The sequence below is a fragment of the Alnus glutinosa genome, chromosome 3 (assembly GCF_958979055.1).
Source record: "Alnus glutinosa chromosome 3, dhAlnGlut1.1, whole genome shotgun sequence".
Lineage (NCBI taxonomy): Eukaryota > Viridiplantae > Streptophyta > Magnoliopsida > Fagales > Betulaceae > Alnus > Alnus glutinosa.
Genome location: NC_084888.1, coordinates 4,486,863 through 4,501,168, shown reverse-complemented (window position 1 = coordinate 4,501,168; position 14,306 = coordinate 4,486,863). Strand labels below are relative to the sequence as shown.

General features: G+C 36.7%; 2 protein-coding genes across 2 annotated transcripts; one reads left to right on the top strand and one right to left on the bottom strand.

Moving 5' to 3' along the window:
* Positions 1-883: 883 nt before the first annotated feature.
* On the bottom strand, positions 884-3,380 carry LOC133864313 (ribosomal RNA-processing protein 14-C-like). Its single transcript, XM_062300600.1, has 2 exons — positions 3,089-3,380; positions 884-2,200 (listed from the first exon to the last, which is right to left on the bottom strand). Exon 2 carries the CDS (start codon positions 2,198-2,200, stop codon positions 1,148-1,150), a length of 1,053 nt encoding a protein of 350 aa, XP_062156584.1. The 5' UTR covers positions 3,089-3,380; the 3' UTR covers positions 884-1,147.
* A 9,149-nt stretch (positions 3,381-12,529) lies between these two features.
* On the top strand, positions 12,530-14,082 carry LOC133864906 (uncharacterized). The gene has a single exon (XM_062301348.1). The coding sequence runs from the start codon at positions 12,690-12,692 to the stop codon at positions 13,890-13,892; it is 1,203 nt and encodes a 400-aa protein (XP_062157332.1). The 5' UTR covers positions 12,530-12,689; the 3' UTR covers positions 13,893-14,082.
* The last annotated feature ends 224 nt before the right edge of the window (positions 14,083-14,306 follow it).

Sequence of the window (14,306 nt, the reverse complement as noted above, 5' to 3'; positions counted from 1 at the left end):
ACAGAGTTCAAGCTCAACTTTGTGAACAACTTCTATACATTTATCTATAGCGTAAATATATATAATATGTAACTATATAAGGCATATTATACAATATAGTATATAACAAATTAACAATATGTTATTATATAAAACTAGAGAGTAGAAACTATAGCATATGTAGCGATATGTATAATGTGAGCAAATATTAAGTCTAGTATACTATATATAACTAATTAATTATTGTAGAAATATAATATATAACTATTGTTAACTATGTGTAATATGTCACATATATACATCGAGTATTTACTAACTAACTAACAATGCCATGCTTATTTAGTATATACTTTTGTTTTTGTTTTTGTTTTTTTTTTAATTTTTAATTTTATCAAAGTGACTTACAGATTATAGTTAATTACTTAACTATGCTTACATAATTAGTTAATTGCTTAGTAATATTAAGTTTGTATATATTAACCAACTAGTTAATAACTTAATATGTTAGTTAATATATGTTTATACACACCTATAAACATATCACATATGTATACGGGTTAAGCTTGCGAGCCTTGGTTGAATCGGGTGAGCAAGTCGAGTCGAGTCTTATACAAGCTAAGCTCATGAGCCTTAATCAAGTTTTGTCGAGTGACTTAAATGTGTCACTTTATAACCAAACGAGTTTCTATAGTCAAGAGTGAGTTTCTTTAGCCACGAGTCTAAGTTCTGATCGAGCTTAAATGGGCTTGTATCGAGTAGGTTGTCGAACATATAGGTTTATTTATGACCTTACCACCACCCTAAAAAAGTGTAGGTTTCTCAACGTTGGTTTATTTAAAGCATCAATATTAATTTCATTCATTAGCAGCATTGAAATCTAAAGTAACATACAAAAGTTGAAATCTAGAGAAGATAACTTCCTCTGGGCTAAAAAGACCTAATATCAGCGACAAACATTTGCAGCTATCAACTGAAAGTCAATTCTTCAACAACATTCGTCTACCAAGTTGAAGAGGCGAAGAGGGGAAAGAAAGGGGTAGTGTGGGGGATCTATATAGCAGAATCCCACAAAGTAAAATTTTCCATGAATTATGAAATGGGGTTTATGCCAACTCATTTAAAAGCAAAGGAGAAAAGGCAATAAAAGAGGCAGAAGCTCATATAATGTTTAGGAGGAGGCACCTTCATTAATAAAACCTTCCTTACGACCCTCAAATCCTGGACGCATTAGCTTTTTCTCTCTTTTTGCAATTCGCCGCATTTTCTTGTCTTGAATCCTATGTGCTATATTTTCTGATCTCTTTTGCTGCTTCTCTCCTTTCATCTTATCTGTGGTCTGCCGCCTCTCCTTCCATTTCTCAGCATTCTTCTGATGCCTCTTCTTCTCCTTCTGTATGCTCCTTTTCAACAGGCTTGGATCATCATGAACCTTCATCCCGGCTGCTCTACTTGTTGCTGCTTTCCATGAATGCTTCTTTGAGATAATCTCGCCTTTCTCAGGATCTTTCTTTGCTTCTTCCAATTTCTTTGCCCTTTCAAGCTCCTTAAACTTTGAAAGTTTCATCTTTTTCTTCTTTCCATGCTCTTCCTCACTACCAAGTTTGACATGACCAAATGCGAGTCCCCTTGAAGCTTCTATTACATCCTTCTCCACTTTATCTGCAGAACTACTAGTTGTTGGTATCTTTTCTTCGGAAACAGAGTCTCTCTTGCGCTTCTTCTGCTGAATTCCTCTCTTGTTCTCTCTCTCATTCCGCTTCTTTGCTCTGTTTGAAACTCCAGGATCCCGATTTGCTCGGGACTGTTCGATTTTTTGATGCAGCCGTTGCCGAAGTTCTTCTAACGTCACCTGTCGATCATTACCTTCAAGGCTGGACAGCATAGGTTTAATCTCTATTTCCTCATCGTCGCTCTCATTCAATTTTTCCTTCTCCAAGCTTTGCTTTAGCAAATCAAGGGTTGTCGTGGAAGACTTTTCTGGATCCAAACGATCTCTTCGAGCTTTCTTAATGTTCTCCCTTGATTCCTTCTTTGCAGAAGCTTTTTTGGCCTTGCTGAGGCCCTGAAACCATGGCCTATCCTTATCGTCATTGGGTAGATAGAACTTTGCAGGGATTAACTCAACTAACTTGTCAAAGAACAGAGAATGCTGATGAATGATAGACTTCAAATCAGCATCAGGTCTGGAATCAGTTACAGGATTATGCTTCTTTTTCTTCATCTGCACAGTGATTTTATAGAGTCCATTATTGCATAATGTCAGAATTTATAGAGATTCCTGAATTTTCAGGTCCACACTCCATTTAAAACTGGGAGCTTCAGGGGAAGGAAATCGACTTAACAAAAAATGAAAAGAACTTGCATACATTTGCTTCCTCAAATAACCTTTTTAAAAAGACACTCTTCTTGCAGCAATTTTTTATCCTTTCAAAATACTTAAGCTTTGGGTATAAATACACATCATCATATTTCCCACTCAATCAATTTCGTTGATTTTTTTTTTTTTGAAAAAAATAAAATAAGATTTTGTCCATTTTCTTTCCAATCCTCGAGATACAAATGACCTACAAAGATTATGAATTTGTCATCACAAAACATAGCTATTCTCCAATAACCTACCCAAAACAACCTTCAAGTAAATGCACATTCCAGTTTTTAATACAGAAAAAAATCAGCTGCCAAATTTGACCTAATTACAATTTCTTTTAACATAATTACAGTTTGAATCTTTCACTTTCCTTATCCTACGATCACATTCACAAACAAGTAGACCAAACAACACTTGCACACAAGTACCTTGTCTGTCTGCTCAAGTTCTGGGTTTTGTGCTAAACCTATCAAATCAACATCTTTTTCTTCTTTCAAAGTAATCCTAAATTCCTTGCCATAACCACTCTGATAATTCACAAAATTCCAATATTTAAGCAACAAAGCGTTTGAACTCTACGTGAAAAATATCAATTTTTTACGACAAATTAAAGTCATGCTTGGTTCAAACTTTCGACAACAGAGAAATTCAAACAAATTACAATCCGAAAAACCCCCAAAATTCTCAAACACCAATTATTTTCAGAAAAAAGACAAAAAGAGAAGAAATGGAGAACATTACCTCTTGGATATAGCAGTGAAGAGGCTGAAATGAGAGCCAAAGACGGTGGCTTGAGGGTGTGGGCTGTGAGTTGGGTCTTATGTGAAGCTGAGAGAGAGTGAGAGACAGCGGCGCGATCGATCGGGGCGGCTAGAGCCCATAGTACCACAACACTGGCTTGCTGAGATGCCCTTGTTTCTATCAGATCCTCTACCAGTAGAGAGAGAGAGCTTTCCGAGGTCCACGCTAAGGGCACCTCCGCAGCTTCGGACTCTGAGGACCTCTTTTTAGGGTTTCACTTTGTCCTGCTATTACAATTTATATCATACGAGTAAAGGGCAATTATATTTTCCTTTTGTTTTTTTCAGTCACTCAATACTTTATTAATATTAAAAAAAAAAAAAAAAAAAAAAAAAAACACAAACAAACAAAAAATCAGTGCTCTACATGTAGCATTAAATTTTTTTGAAAACTAAAATCTTGATCATTCGTTAACGCGTCATGTCAGATCTAATCAATCATATTAAGATATGTGTAATGCATAATAATAATAAAAAATATAAATATAAATACAAATAAAATATATATATATATATATATTTTATGTAGCGCCCACACTGATTCAATTTTTATTTATGGTAGGATAAAAGGAGTATAATTGAGAATGCTTTCAAAAATTCTATTGAAAGCAGCCCATTTAACTAAAAGATGTCTTCTATAATTAGCCATGCGGGAGATTTTCAAAGCGATTCGACTCTGGAGAGTGGAGATGCTGAAGCTGTTGGTGTATCTCTTCAATGATTGGAGCAAAATTCCAATCCAATAAAACTCTGGCTTTGTTGATTGCAAGAATTATTACCAAAGAATCACCTTCCAAAGAGAGGGCTCTAATCTCATGAGTTCCCTCCCCATCCTCTTTATGAACATTTTTTTTTCCTTAATTGATTTTTACATTTTCGATGTTCAGGATGCTCCATATGGACCATATTATTTGACCTGGAAGTTATTTTAATGATTTTTTTTTTTTGCCAATTATATTTCCGGAAAGTACAGTTTGATTACCCCACTGACAGTTTGATGGGCCTTGAATATTTTATGCTATATAACAGATAAGAGACATAGGATAAGTGCAAGCATGGCTGATGGCTCTTTAGTTCTCTGCTGCTGTACCTTGGGGAGGATTTTGGCCTCAAGTTTCTATGAGCCAAATTTGAGGGCAAGCCCACCTCAAATTGACCTCCTAACAATAGTTGGTGGGCTTACCCTTGCATTGCATTCGTGCGTTTAACACTGGGTATCATGTGTGACTTGCCATTTCTTTGGCAGTAGTCTAGAATGTAAAATAGTTTCATTGATTTTTTCAATTCTAATTCTAATTATTGCTTAATTGTCAAATTTGCTTTTATATCAACCTATCCCCATCTGATATCAATGTCTAAGAATTAAGATTATTGTCTCAGAAGGTTAAAATTGGTCTGCATAAAGATCATGCCATCTTCCAAAGTCAGCGTCCAAGTTATGCTTGTTATATATGAATAATAATCTCAAGAACTAGAATTATATTCCTTTGTGACTTGGAGATTGGTTTGGAGGCTTCCTATATATATTCAGCTGTTCAAGACCAGTTATCAGCTCTCAGTTTCACTAGATTCAGTCCTACACTTTGTCCTTCCTGTTTGCATTGGTGTTTTTGAAGATTTTACTCAGCATTCTGTATTTTCTGTGACTTTTGCAACTTATTCCTAGTAACAGTTTGGCAGTTATCTTTGGGGCGGGGCTTCTAACCAGCCTTTCTCCTTGTACGCTAAGTGTGTCTTACCTCTGACCCTTGGTTACATTGGTGAGCAATCTATATAGCAGATCTAGTGGCAGTTTTTTTCTTTGAGTAATGCAGCATCATAAAGCAGAAGTTGATATAATAGAGGTCTAGGAAACTCATTCTAATGATGTCTTGCAGCTGGAGAGCATTATCAACCTCATAGAGCCCGCCCCTCATGTGTTAGCCTAGAACGAGAAACGCATTGTGGACCTGTGGTGGTGCTTCAGTTAACAGTGTTGTGGAAATTCATCATTCCCAGCTGTTGAATATGCAGGATTTTGTATGTAATCCTGTACTTAAGCACAGGCAAGATAGCCTCAAAAAGGGGAAATAAATTGAAGAAAATTTACGATTTGACTTTTGAGGTCTGGATGACTAATAGGGATATTGATTGGTGGACCAGGATCGGGTGCAATACAGGCAGCTAATTGCACCTAATCCGAATTCCCGTTTGACAACTCAGAAAAGTTCTCAAACTAGCACCTTTTATGATCTTTGGATTAACTCAAGAGTCAAGAGGAGCTTAATTTGTTTTCTGACACAGTCTTCTGTCTTAATTGGACATCCACTAGCACTACTTGTTAATGGTGGCAGAGGGTGCTTAAAATAGGGTGGCATCTGGAATCTGGTTAAAAGCAAATACAAATAAAATCCGTAGACACTTAATGCCTGCATTGAAGAACATATAAAAGCAAGAATGTTATTGAACTCATCATCCACATTTGATTAAGACAACCTCTCTCGCTTCAAAATGTAATTTTCTATCTCGATCATGTTCATCAAAGAATTATGGGAAATTCCCATTTGTTCAACATGTACCGATTGACAAGGACATCAACGTGCCAAAAGAAAAAAACAAACTGAAAATATAAAGACAAAATACACTGCAGTGGTACTAAAAGTAATGATTGATAAAGAACGATTTTTCTTTTTTTGTTTGGTCTTATTGGTTGATCGAGCACAAACGTTGAAGAATTAGATGTTGCAAAGGCCGGCTGCTGCAGATTTAGCACTTGGCGGACCTCAAAGCAACTGTTTTAGGATGTGACGGCCCACGATATTTTTCCCCTGAGCAAAGTAATATGGTATCCTAGTCAAACCACATATACTCGAGTAATAATTGTTTTCTAGATTCTGCTTGAGCTTAATTGGTAGACCCTTTCTGACCATGGAGGGCTTCTGAATGAAGCTGCCATTTAGGTAAGATATTCCTACCACTCCATGAATAGTTCAAGATCGACTATAAAGAGAAACTGACAGAGACGGAAACTTCAATAAAAATCTACAAAAAAAGCTGCAGATGAACGCAAGTTGCTATGGAAACACCCTACTTTTTGAGGCCTTTTTCATCTTTTGGCATCACTTGAACTGCAAGGGATTTGATCTGGATTCTTGAAAAGCAAACCCATCAAAGTTTCATCGAAGAAGCTCACTTTATTCCATCCTTATTGCCCGCACGCATCTCATGGCTCCATGAAAGCGATAGCCTTCTATTCGCTTTTACTTATACCTGCCTACCTATTTCATGTCGAGAGAGAAAGTAATCAAATTAAAAATGTGACCAACACACGAGGGGCCGGTGATCGGTGATCGGTGATCGACTTTAAAGCTCACTTTAACTTAAAAAAGTGGGATGCTAAAGTAATGTTTATTGAAATGAAACTCAGCCAACCTGGTTCCGAGTCGGAGGATGTGTGAACTAGGATTTCAATTTGTATTCATGTGTCGGATTCGGGTCGTGTTAAGAAATGTATATGAAACTATATAAGTCAAACATTTCATCTGATGGGTTCGCATTGGCAATCATAAATGTCATCTGCTGGATTCGGGTCGTGTCAAGACATTAGTATAAGACTAGATAGGTCAATGCTAATCTGATCTATTTAATTAAACAGATTAAACTCCTTAATCTTAACTCGCTAATGTCGTGTTGGGTTTGTATAAAAAAGTATTAGCCCTAATGTGAACCGTTGGTGTGGTACTCATGGGTCAATAGCTTGATAATGGCTAAGGCTAGGCATATATTACAGTGGACCTCTCCTCTCTAAATAAAATCACAAAGCCGAAAGATTCATCTTCTTTTGCTCTATTCTCCCTAATCTCAAACTACATGTTTGTAGCATCAATCTTTTAGAAAAGAACCGCCAACAATTGGTTGCCTCTTTTAGCCCTTTTAATTTTTTTCAATTAGTAAATGATGAAGCCTTTCTTATTTGTGGATATAAAATGAAGAAATGAATCATTTTTTTCTTCTTAATTTCACTTGTTTTAAGCTTTACCTACCCAATATTTTTGAACAAAGAATTAAATATGTTAGAAGGCAAGTGAAGCACATGGTATTGGGGTACCCCTCCTGGTTATTATATACAGTGTTCAATCCAAGAGTCTATATAATAGGATTATATGTAGAGTAGATCCTTACCCTACAAAATGATTTTATTCTTCTAACTTCTAAGCATGCGTTTTCTCTTTATAACCCGCTTCTATATTAGATTATCATCATAATCTCGACTAAATAATTCAAATTCTCTTGATTTCTTTGTCCTAGACTATCTTTAAGGATAGATATATCTTAACTAAAACATAAAATTTTAGTATGATCTCTCTCCCTCTCTCTTCAACATCATTGTGACATCACCTTTTGTTCTCGAGTCATATGCAAAAAAAATTGAGTCAACTTGAAAGATGAAAAAAAAAAAAAAAAAATAGAGGAAAAAATTTGAATTTTATTTGTTAGATGATATCTTTTGGAATATTCCCTAGATCATGGGACCAACCATCAATTCTGTACGTGTTCCACTAGAGCTATAAGAATGGCCAAGAAGTAGAATGAACTTTATAGGCCACAATTCCCTTTGATATTTGATTCTATATATATATGGAAGCTCCAATCAAAATTTTCTCCACTCTCACGGTCCATATTATACAGATCTTGAGCTGTCCGCTCACTTGTTAATTAAGAGAGGTAAATCTCATAAATTTGTTATGAAAACTTAGGCATTGTAACGAATCCTGACCGACCCGGACATTTTCTAGACGTCCCCTATTCTGCAGGCAATTAATGGACAAAGGAAGAGGACCAATAGCTTGACTAATCAGTGTTTAGGGGAACACAGTTGTAGTATCGAGGAAGACAAGCAAGCAATGTTGCCCACTAGGGCCACTACGTCCACGAAGCGAATATTGATCGGGCGATTTTCTTTCCTTGTTAAATATGGAACCCCACCTTGTCTACTGGTTCCGTTTTCCAAACACGTACAGAGACAACCGCTTCCTCCAAATGCTTCAATGGAGAGTGCCCAAGTGGTTCCTCATTGACACAACCACGGGTGACCTTTCCTATGCTTTTGCTGCTTCTGATTTGGATTGGCGACAGCGCTATTTTGTTCATGCACCCAACAGATCTAATCTAACGTTTGTAGCTTTGTGTTGAGTGAAGAGAGACCACGCTAGCTTGGTCCATCCAAAGAGTCCCACAAATCTAAACCCAACCTCTCTTTCCCTCTCTCAAGATCCTCCTTCATTGACTTTGAAAGGATGCATATATTTCTCTTTGCTTAATAATTAATAAATTTCCATGGCATGTGGCCCACGCAAACCTCAAAATGTCTAACTATTCGTCTATATGATTGGCGTCCAAGTTACTTCCAAACTAAGATGTTGCAAGTAGATAGTTTGCTTAATGAGCTAAATTGATTATGGCAGATTAAGTCGCATTATCGCCAATATCCTAATATACTTATGTGAAGGTTTAGTAGTATCCATGCGAGGTGCATGCTATATAGCATTTCTCGGTATCACCACATGACTAATTATAAACTGACATGTGTTCAAAATGTATGTGCATATATGCTAATAAAATTGTACGTAAAAATCACGTTAACTATATTAATTTAATAGCTAGATTGAAGTTTTTAAACAAAACTTAATTTGGCATATAAACCGCGTTGACCCATTATATATTACAGACCTAATGATTATGACCATAAACCCAATTAATTAAAGAAAAATGATCAATATATATTTTGTGTGATGAAAGAGCGAAGTACAGGGCAACTCCCACATGTCACATGTTAGCTGCGCGTCTTAAGATTGTTGGTCAATCCGACATCTGAGAAAATTGTAAGAATTGTAAATTGTATTTTTTCGGCCGGAATATCATGCATTTTTCTAATCACGTGCTTCGCCCAGGAAGTATAACCGTTAACATCCAACTAATGTCTCAACTAGAAGAAAATAAAGCGTAAAAACAAGATCGGAGGATACGTAGAGCAGCTAGGGCCACCATGTGCATCCAATGTTAAAAGAGACGTTGGATTTTACTTGCTTACCTACTTTACTCTAACCCTCCAACATTTTTACCTACTTTATATTTATATATATCCGTAAAATTTATGAGATGCTATTATTACTAAGACTTTACATTAAAATGGCAGCAGAAGAATAATTAAACTACAACCATATGAATATACATATAATACCAGAGCTTTAATTGAAACAATAATTATATTGAGTAATGCTGTATTTCATTCCGCAATCATCGCACTTTGCTGACGCGGCACGGGTTAGTAGGCCTTACAATTTTATTTTTTATTTTTAAAAAAAGAGACTTATCAAAGGGCTAGCTAGCTACTACCCATTTCTCAATTACATTTATTCACATAGTTTGTACAACTTTGTTCTATATGTACAATCAATTAATTTGATGTGGCTCCCAATCATGTTCGTTGAAACAAAACTATGAAAAGTCTTCTTTTTCTTTTTCTTTTTTTTATAATTTTTTTGAACTTACTGGTATTTTTTTTTTTTTCCAACTGGATATTACATTTAAAAATGTCAATGAGGTGCCACCGCTACATCTTTACAAACGTATATATAGCAAATTGTACACATTAATTAAGCTTAAATAAAATATTGAGAAAGAAAATTTTAATATTTGATATAGTCTAGCTATTTGATTTGTACTCAAAAAATTATTTATACTAATTGTATACATGTTAATTTTATATTTTAGAAATGAATTTTCCAAAAAATATATCTAATTTAATAAAACTCACAAAATTATTTGGAAAAATAGAAATAGATAATAAATGGAATTATAGCTAGAACTTTTTTTCAGGGGATCACAAGGGAAAATAATACACTAAAATATATATATCCCTTGCCTCAGCTGAGCTATGCATGTGAGTTCCCTTCAAAAAAAAAAAAAAAAGCTATGCATGTGAGTGCAGCAACTCTTTCATAAATTAAAGTATGTGAGGTTACTGCTCCAATTATGCTTCCATTCTCGAATGCTTTGCTTGAACATTAATTTGTGGGTGGTGTAGGTCAAGAACCTCTCCACCATCATCTTCAGGATGGAAGCTCGGGCAGCTCGTGAATATCATTTAAGTTTCTAGCAGAAAAATTAATGGTGTTTGCTATACTTTGTTCTTTGTTCTTTTTCTGTTTAATTTAAAATAAATTTTTCCCTTGATTTTCTCAAAATGAAAAGGAAAAATTACAAGATAAGTGGCTGGGATTTGAGGTCGTGACTAACAACGCTTTAGGGTTTAGAAAGTGATAAATAACTCTATGTGTCACGGTATGCTTGTGTAACAAATTACTCTTTTAGTGTAAATTTCAGCAATTTTTCCATCAGGGTAATTGTGAAATTACATATTTAAACTTAAAAAATATAAAAATAATAAAAAATAAAATAAAAATTGGCTCCGGCCTCAGAGTGGCCAAACCATTCTCAAGGTTAGCACTTGTTTTATCTTTTAACATTTTTATTTTTTATTTTTTTAATTTTTAACAATTGTAAGGATATATATGTAATTTCATAATAACCTCGACAAAAGAACAATGGCCAAAATTTGTATGGAGTGAGTTATTTGTTACACATGCATATCAAATGAGGGTTATTTGTCATTTTTAAACCCTAACAAATTATTTGTCACAACCTCATACTCTACCGACAAATTTTATATTTTTTCTAAAAGAAAAGGCCTAAAACAATAACTTGCCATTTTAAAATATTTTTTTTTAAAAAAAAAAAAAGAAAAGAAAAGGAAATAATTAATTTCTTGGATCATTTGTGCAAGAAGAATGTTACTATTAGTTGTCAACTCAACAATGGGAAATGCTAAAAATCCTCCCTTCATCCTCCCTTTGTCCATCTCTTTTGCTTAAAAAAATTGATTTTAAGCAAAAAGGTGTCTCTGATGTGACATCAGAGACACCTTTTTGCTTAAAATCAATTTTTTTATAATAAATGGAGGATGAAAGGTGGATGAGGGGTGCATGTGTAGCACCCCTCCTCAACAATTGGTGGTTAGGTGTTGGTAGATGCATTAATATTCCCGCAAGACACCGACTCTCACCTGAGTATTTATTTCATGTTGAAGTGATACAAATATAAAGACGAACTCCACCTCCAATAAGGAACATATACGATAATGCCCTTATAATTTGCCAAACTATTATTAGCTCAGAAAAATAAATATTGGCCAAATTATTATTTTTCAATGCCATTTCTTAGCTTTCCTTAAACAAAATGGTTACATATCTTAGTCCCATTTTGGCAATACTATGATATGCCCTATTTTTCAACAAAAAAGGGAAGTGAACATGAAAAACCGACATGCTATTCATTAAGGTAGTACTTGGGAGGCTAATCAACCAAGCCAAGTGTACCCTCACATTGAGGAAACCTCATTTTTTACAACCAATAATTAATTGATTAGATTTCTCATCTTATATTAAAAATATCGTAAAGAGAAAAAGGAAAAAGAAGAAAAAAAAAAAGAAAAAAAAAAAGAAAAAGGTAGTAGTTAACGTTAGAGTACAACTATGTGCTATGATGGTTGTGTGCTTTGCTTTATCTCCGCTGTCGATCAAATTCATGATTGCATACTGGGCCACAGATTGCTCATACCAGACACAAAAGGCACAAAACCTAACACTAAAATAAACCAAAAGTTTTGGGGTTATTTAGATTAAGGAATTTAAGACAAATGGTAATCAGCGCGTATTACTGTCACCTCCCAGTCACCGCCACACTTTTTTACCGCGAAAGAGCCGTTGCTCAACGGCTGTACAGTCTCTTGTACTTTAGTCAAAAACACCTCTTCCTAATCAATGTCTGAATTACTTTAAAGATATTTCAAGTATTTAATTCTTTTTCATATATTAATATCTATGAAAGACCTTTTTTACTTTTTATTTTTATTTCAAGGCGCACATTTATATTTTTATACATCTAATAAGGAGTAAAATAAATAATTTTAATCACTTTTGGGTAATTTTTAGTCTAAGTTAACAGATAAGGCAACCTGAAAGTATCGGGTAGTTTAAGAAATAAATTATCATTTTTTAAAGTTGATTGAGGTGATTACTAACGGTGTTTTTTTTTTAGTAAATTATTAACGGTGTTAATTCAAAGCATAAAGTGTAGCTCCCAGCTCCCAAAAAAAACCCGGAATAGTGAGGAAGTAAACCAAATAGAAGGTTTCCAATAATTTCTCAAAAAAAAAAAAAAAAAAAAAAAAAAAAAAAAAAAAAAAAAGAAGGTTTCCAATAAACAAAATCTCAGAGTGGGCTCCACTCTTCCACCAGCTATAAATATGCCAAGCTTCCTTTACATGCTAAAGTCCCTTCCTTTCTTCCTTCCTTCCTTCTCCAAAAGCACTTCGCTACCACACTTACCCTATTTCCATCTCACACTCACAATTCACAAACAAACCCAAAAGTTCCGGCACCGAATCCTTAGCAGTAGCAGAAGCAGAAAAAGGTAAACAAGTAATCTCTAGTTGAACGACAATGGTCGACGTCGACCGGAGAATGACCGGTCTGAACCCGGCCCACGTAGCCGGCCTGCGCCGGCTCTCGGCTCGAGCCGCGGCGTCTTCGGGCGCCACGTCACTCCCCGTTCGTAACGGTCTTGCTTCCTTCGCTTCTCTGGCCGACAAGGTCATGATCCATCTTCGGAATTCGGGTATTCAAGTACAACCTGGGCTCTCGGACGCTGAGTTCGCAAGGGCCGAGGCGGAGTTCGGCTTCGTTTTCCCACCTGACCTCCGAGCGGTCCTCTCTGCTGGCTTGCCTGTCGGCCCTGGCTTCCCCGCCTGGCGTGCAGCCGGCGCTCGGCTCCACCTCCGCGCCTCGCTGGACCTTCCGATCGCTGCGATATCCTTCCAGATCGCTCGAAACACTCTCTGGTCTAAGTCTTGGGGCCCGAGACCGTCCGACCCGGAAAAGGCCTTACGGGTTGCCCGGAATGCACTGAAGAGAGCTCCGCTTTTGATTCCCATCTTCAACCATTGCTACATTCCTTGCAACCCGTCGTTGGCCGGAAACCCGATATTCTTCGTCGACGAGAATCGGATCTTCTGTTGCGGGTTGGATCTTTCCGATTTCTTCGAGCGCGAGTCTCTCTTCAGGAGCTCCGAGTCCGATCCCCAAGTTTTGAAGAGGCAAAGATCAGTCAGCGAGAAATCGGCCGGGTCGTCCTCGAATTTCTCGCGGAGAAGCCTGGACACGGGTCTGGGATCCGCCGGAGCGAGGACGCCAAGATGGGTAGAGTTCTGGAGCGACGCCGCCGTTGACCGGCGTCGGAGGAACTCGTCGGCGTCGGCATCGTCGTCGCCGGAGCGGTTCTTCGAGATGCCCAGGTCCGAAATCCCGAAATGGGTTGAGGAGTACATCGAGCAAATCGGATCCGTTTTGAGAATGGGCGGTTGGAGCGAGTCTGATATTTCCGAAATCATCCAAGTCTCGGCCTCCGGGTTCTTTGAAGGGGGAGATATGGTTTTGTTAGACAATCAAGCGGTTTTGGACGCTCTTCTTCTCAAAGTGGATCGGTTCTCGGACTCGCTCCGAAAGGCCGGGTGGAGCTCCGAGGAGGTATCAGACGCGTTGGGCTTCGATTTTCGACCGGAGAAGGAGCGGAAACCGGTTAAGAAGCTGTCACCGGAGCTCGTCGAAAGAATAGGGAAACTGGCTGAATCGGTTTCCCGGTCATGAGGCATCGAGATTCTCTTCCTCTTTCTTTTTTCTTTATTTTTTTGGGTTTTTAATTTTTTAAAAATTTCAAAGCCTTGTGGTTTGAATTTTCCCTCTTGCGGGGTTAAAAAAAAATTGGAAAAAATACGTGGGAACTTGTTGTGTAATACTATGAAACATAGCGTATAAAAGTTCAAACTGCATTGTTAAATCTTTTTTTTTTATATATATATATTTAAATACTTAATAAAAATTAATGTATACTTTGTATTTTACTTTTATATTCCTTCTTAATTATGTGTTTACACAGCTCAGAGTTTTTAGATTGATTTGTTGGTTTGGCTGAACCGGATCTTGCTTCTAAAAATCACGCCCAGCGCACGTGTGTGTGTTTTTGGGTTGGAAGCTGAGCTCCAATGAGAGCCTCGGCCTTGG

What these genes read in the sequence shown, in the direction of transcription:
- LOC133864313 (XM_062300600.1), bottom strand. Translation starts at nt 2,200, where the DNA reads ATGAAGAAAAAGAAGCATAATCCTGTAACTGATTCCAGACCTGATGCT.
- LOC133864906 (XM_062301348.1), top strand. Translation starts at nt 12,690, where the DNA reads ATGGTCGACGTCGACCGGAGAATGACCGGTCTGAACCCGGCCCACGTA.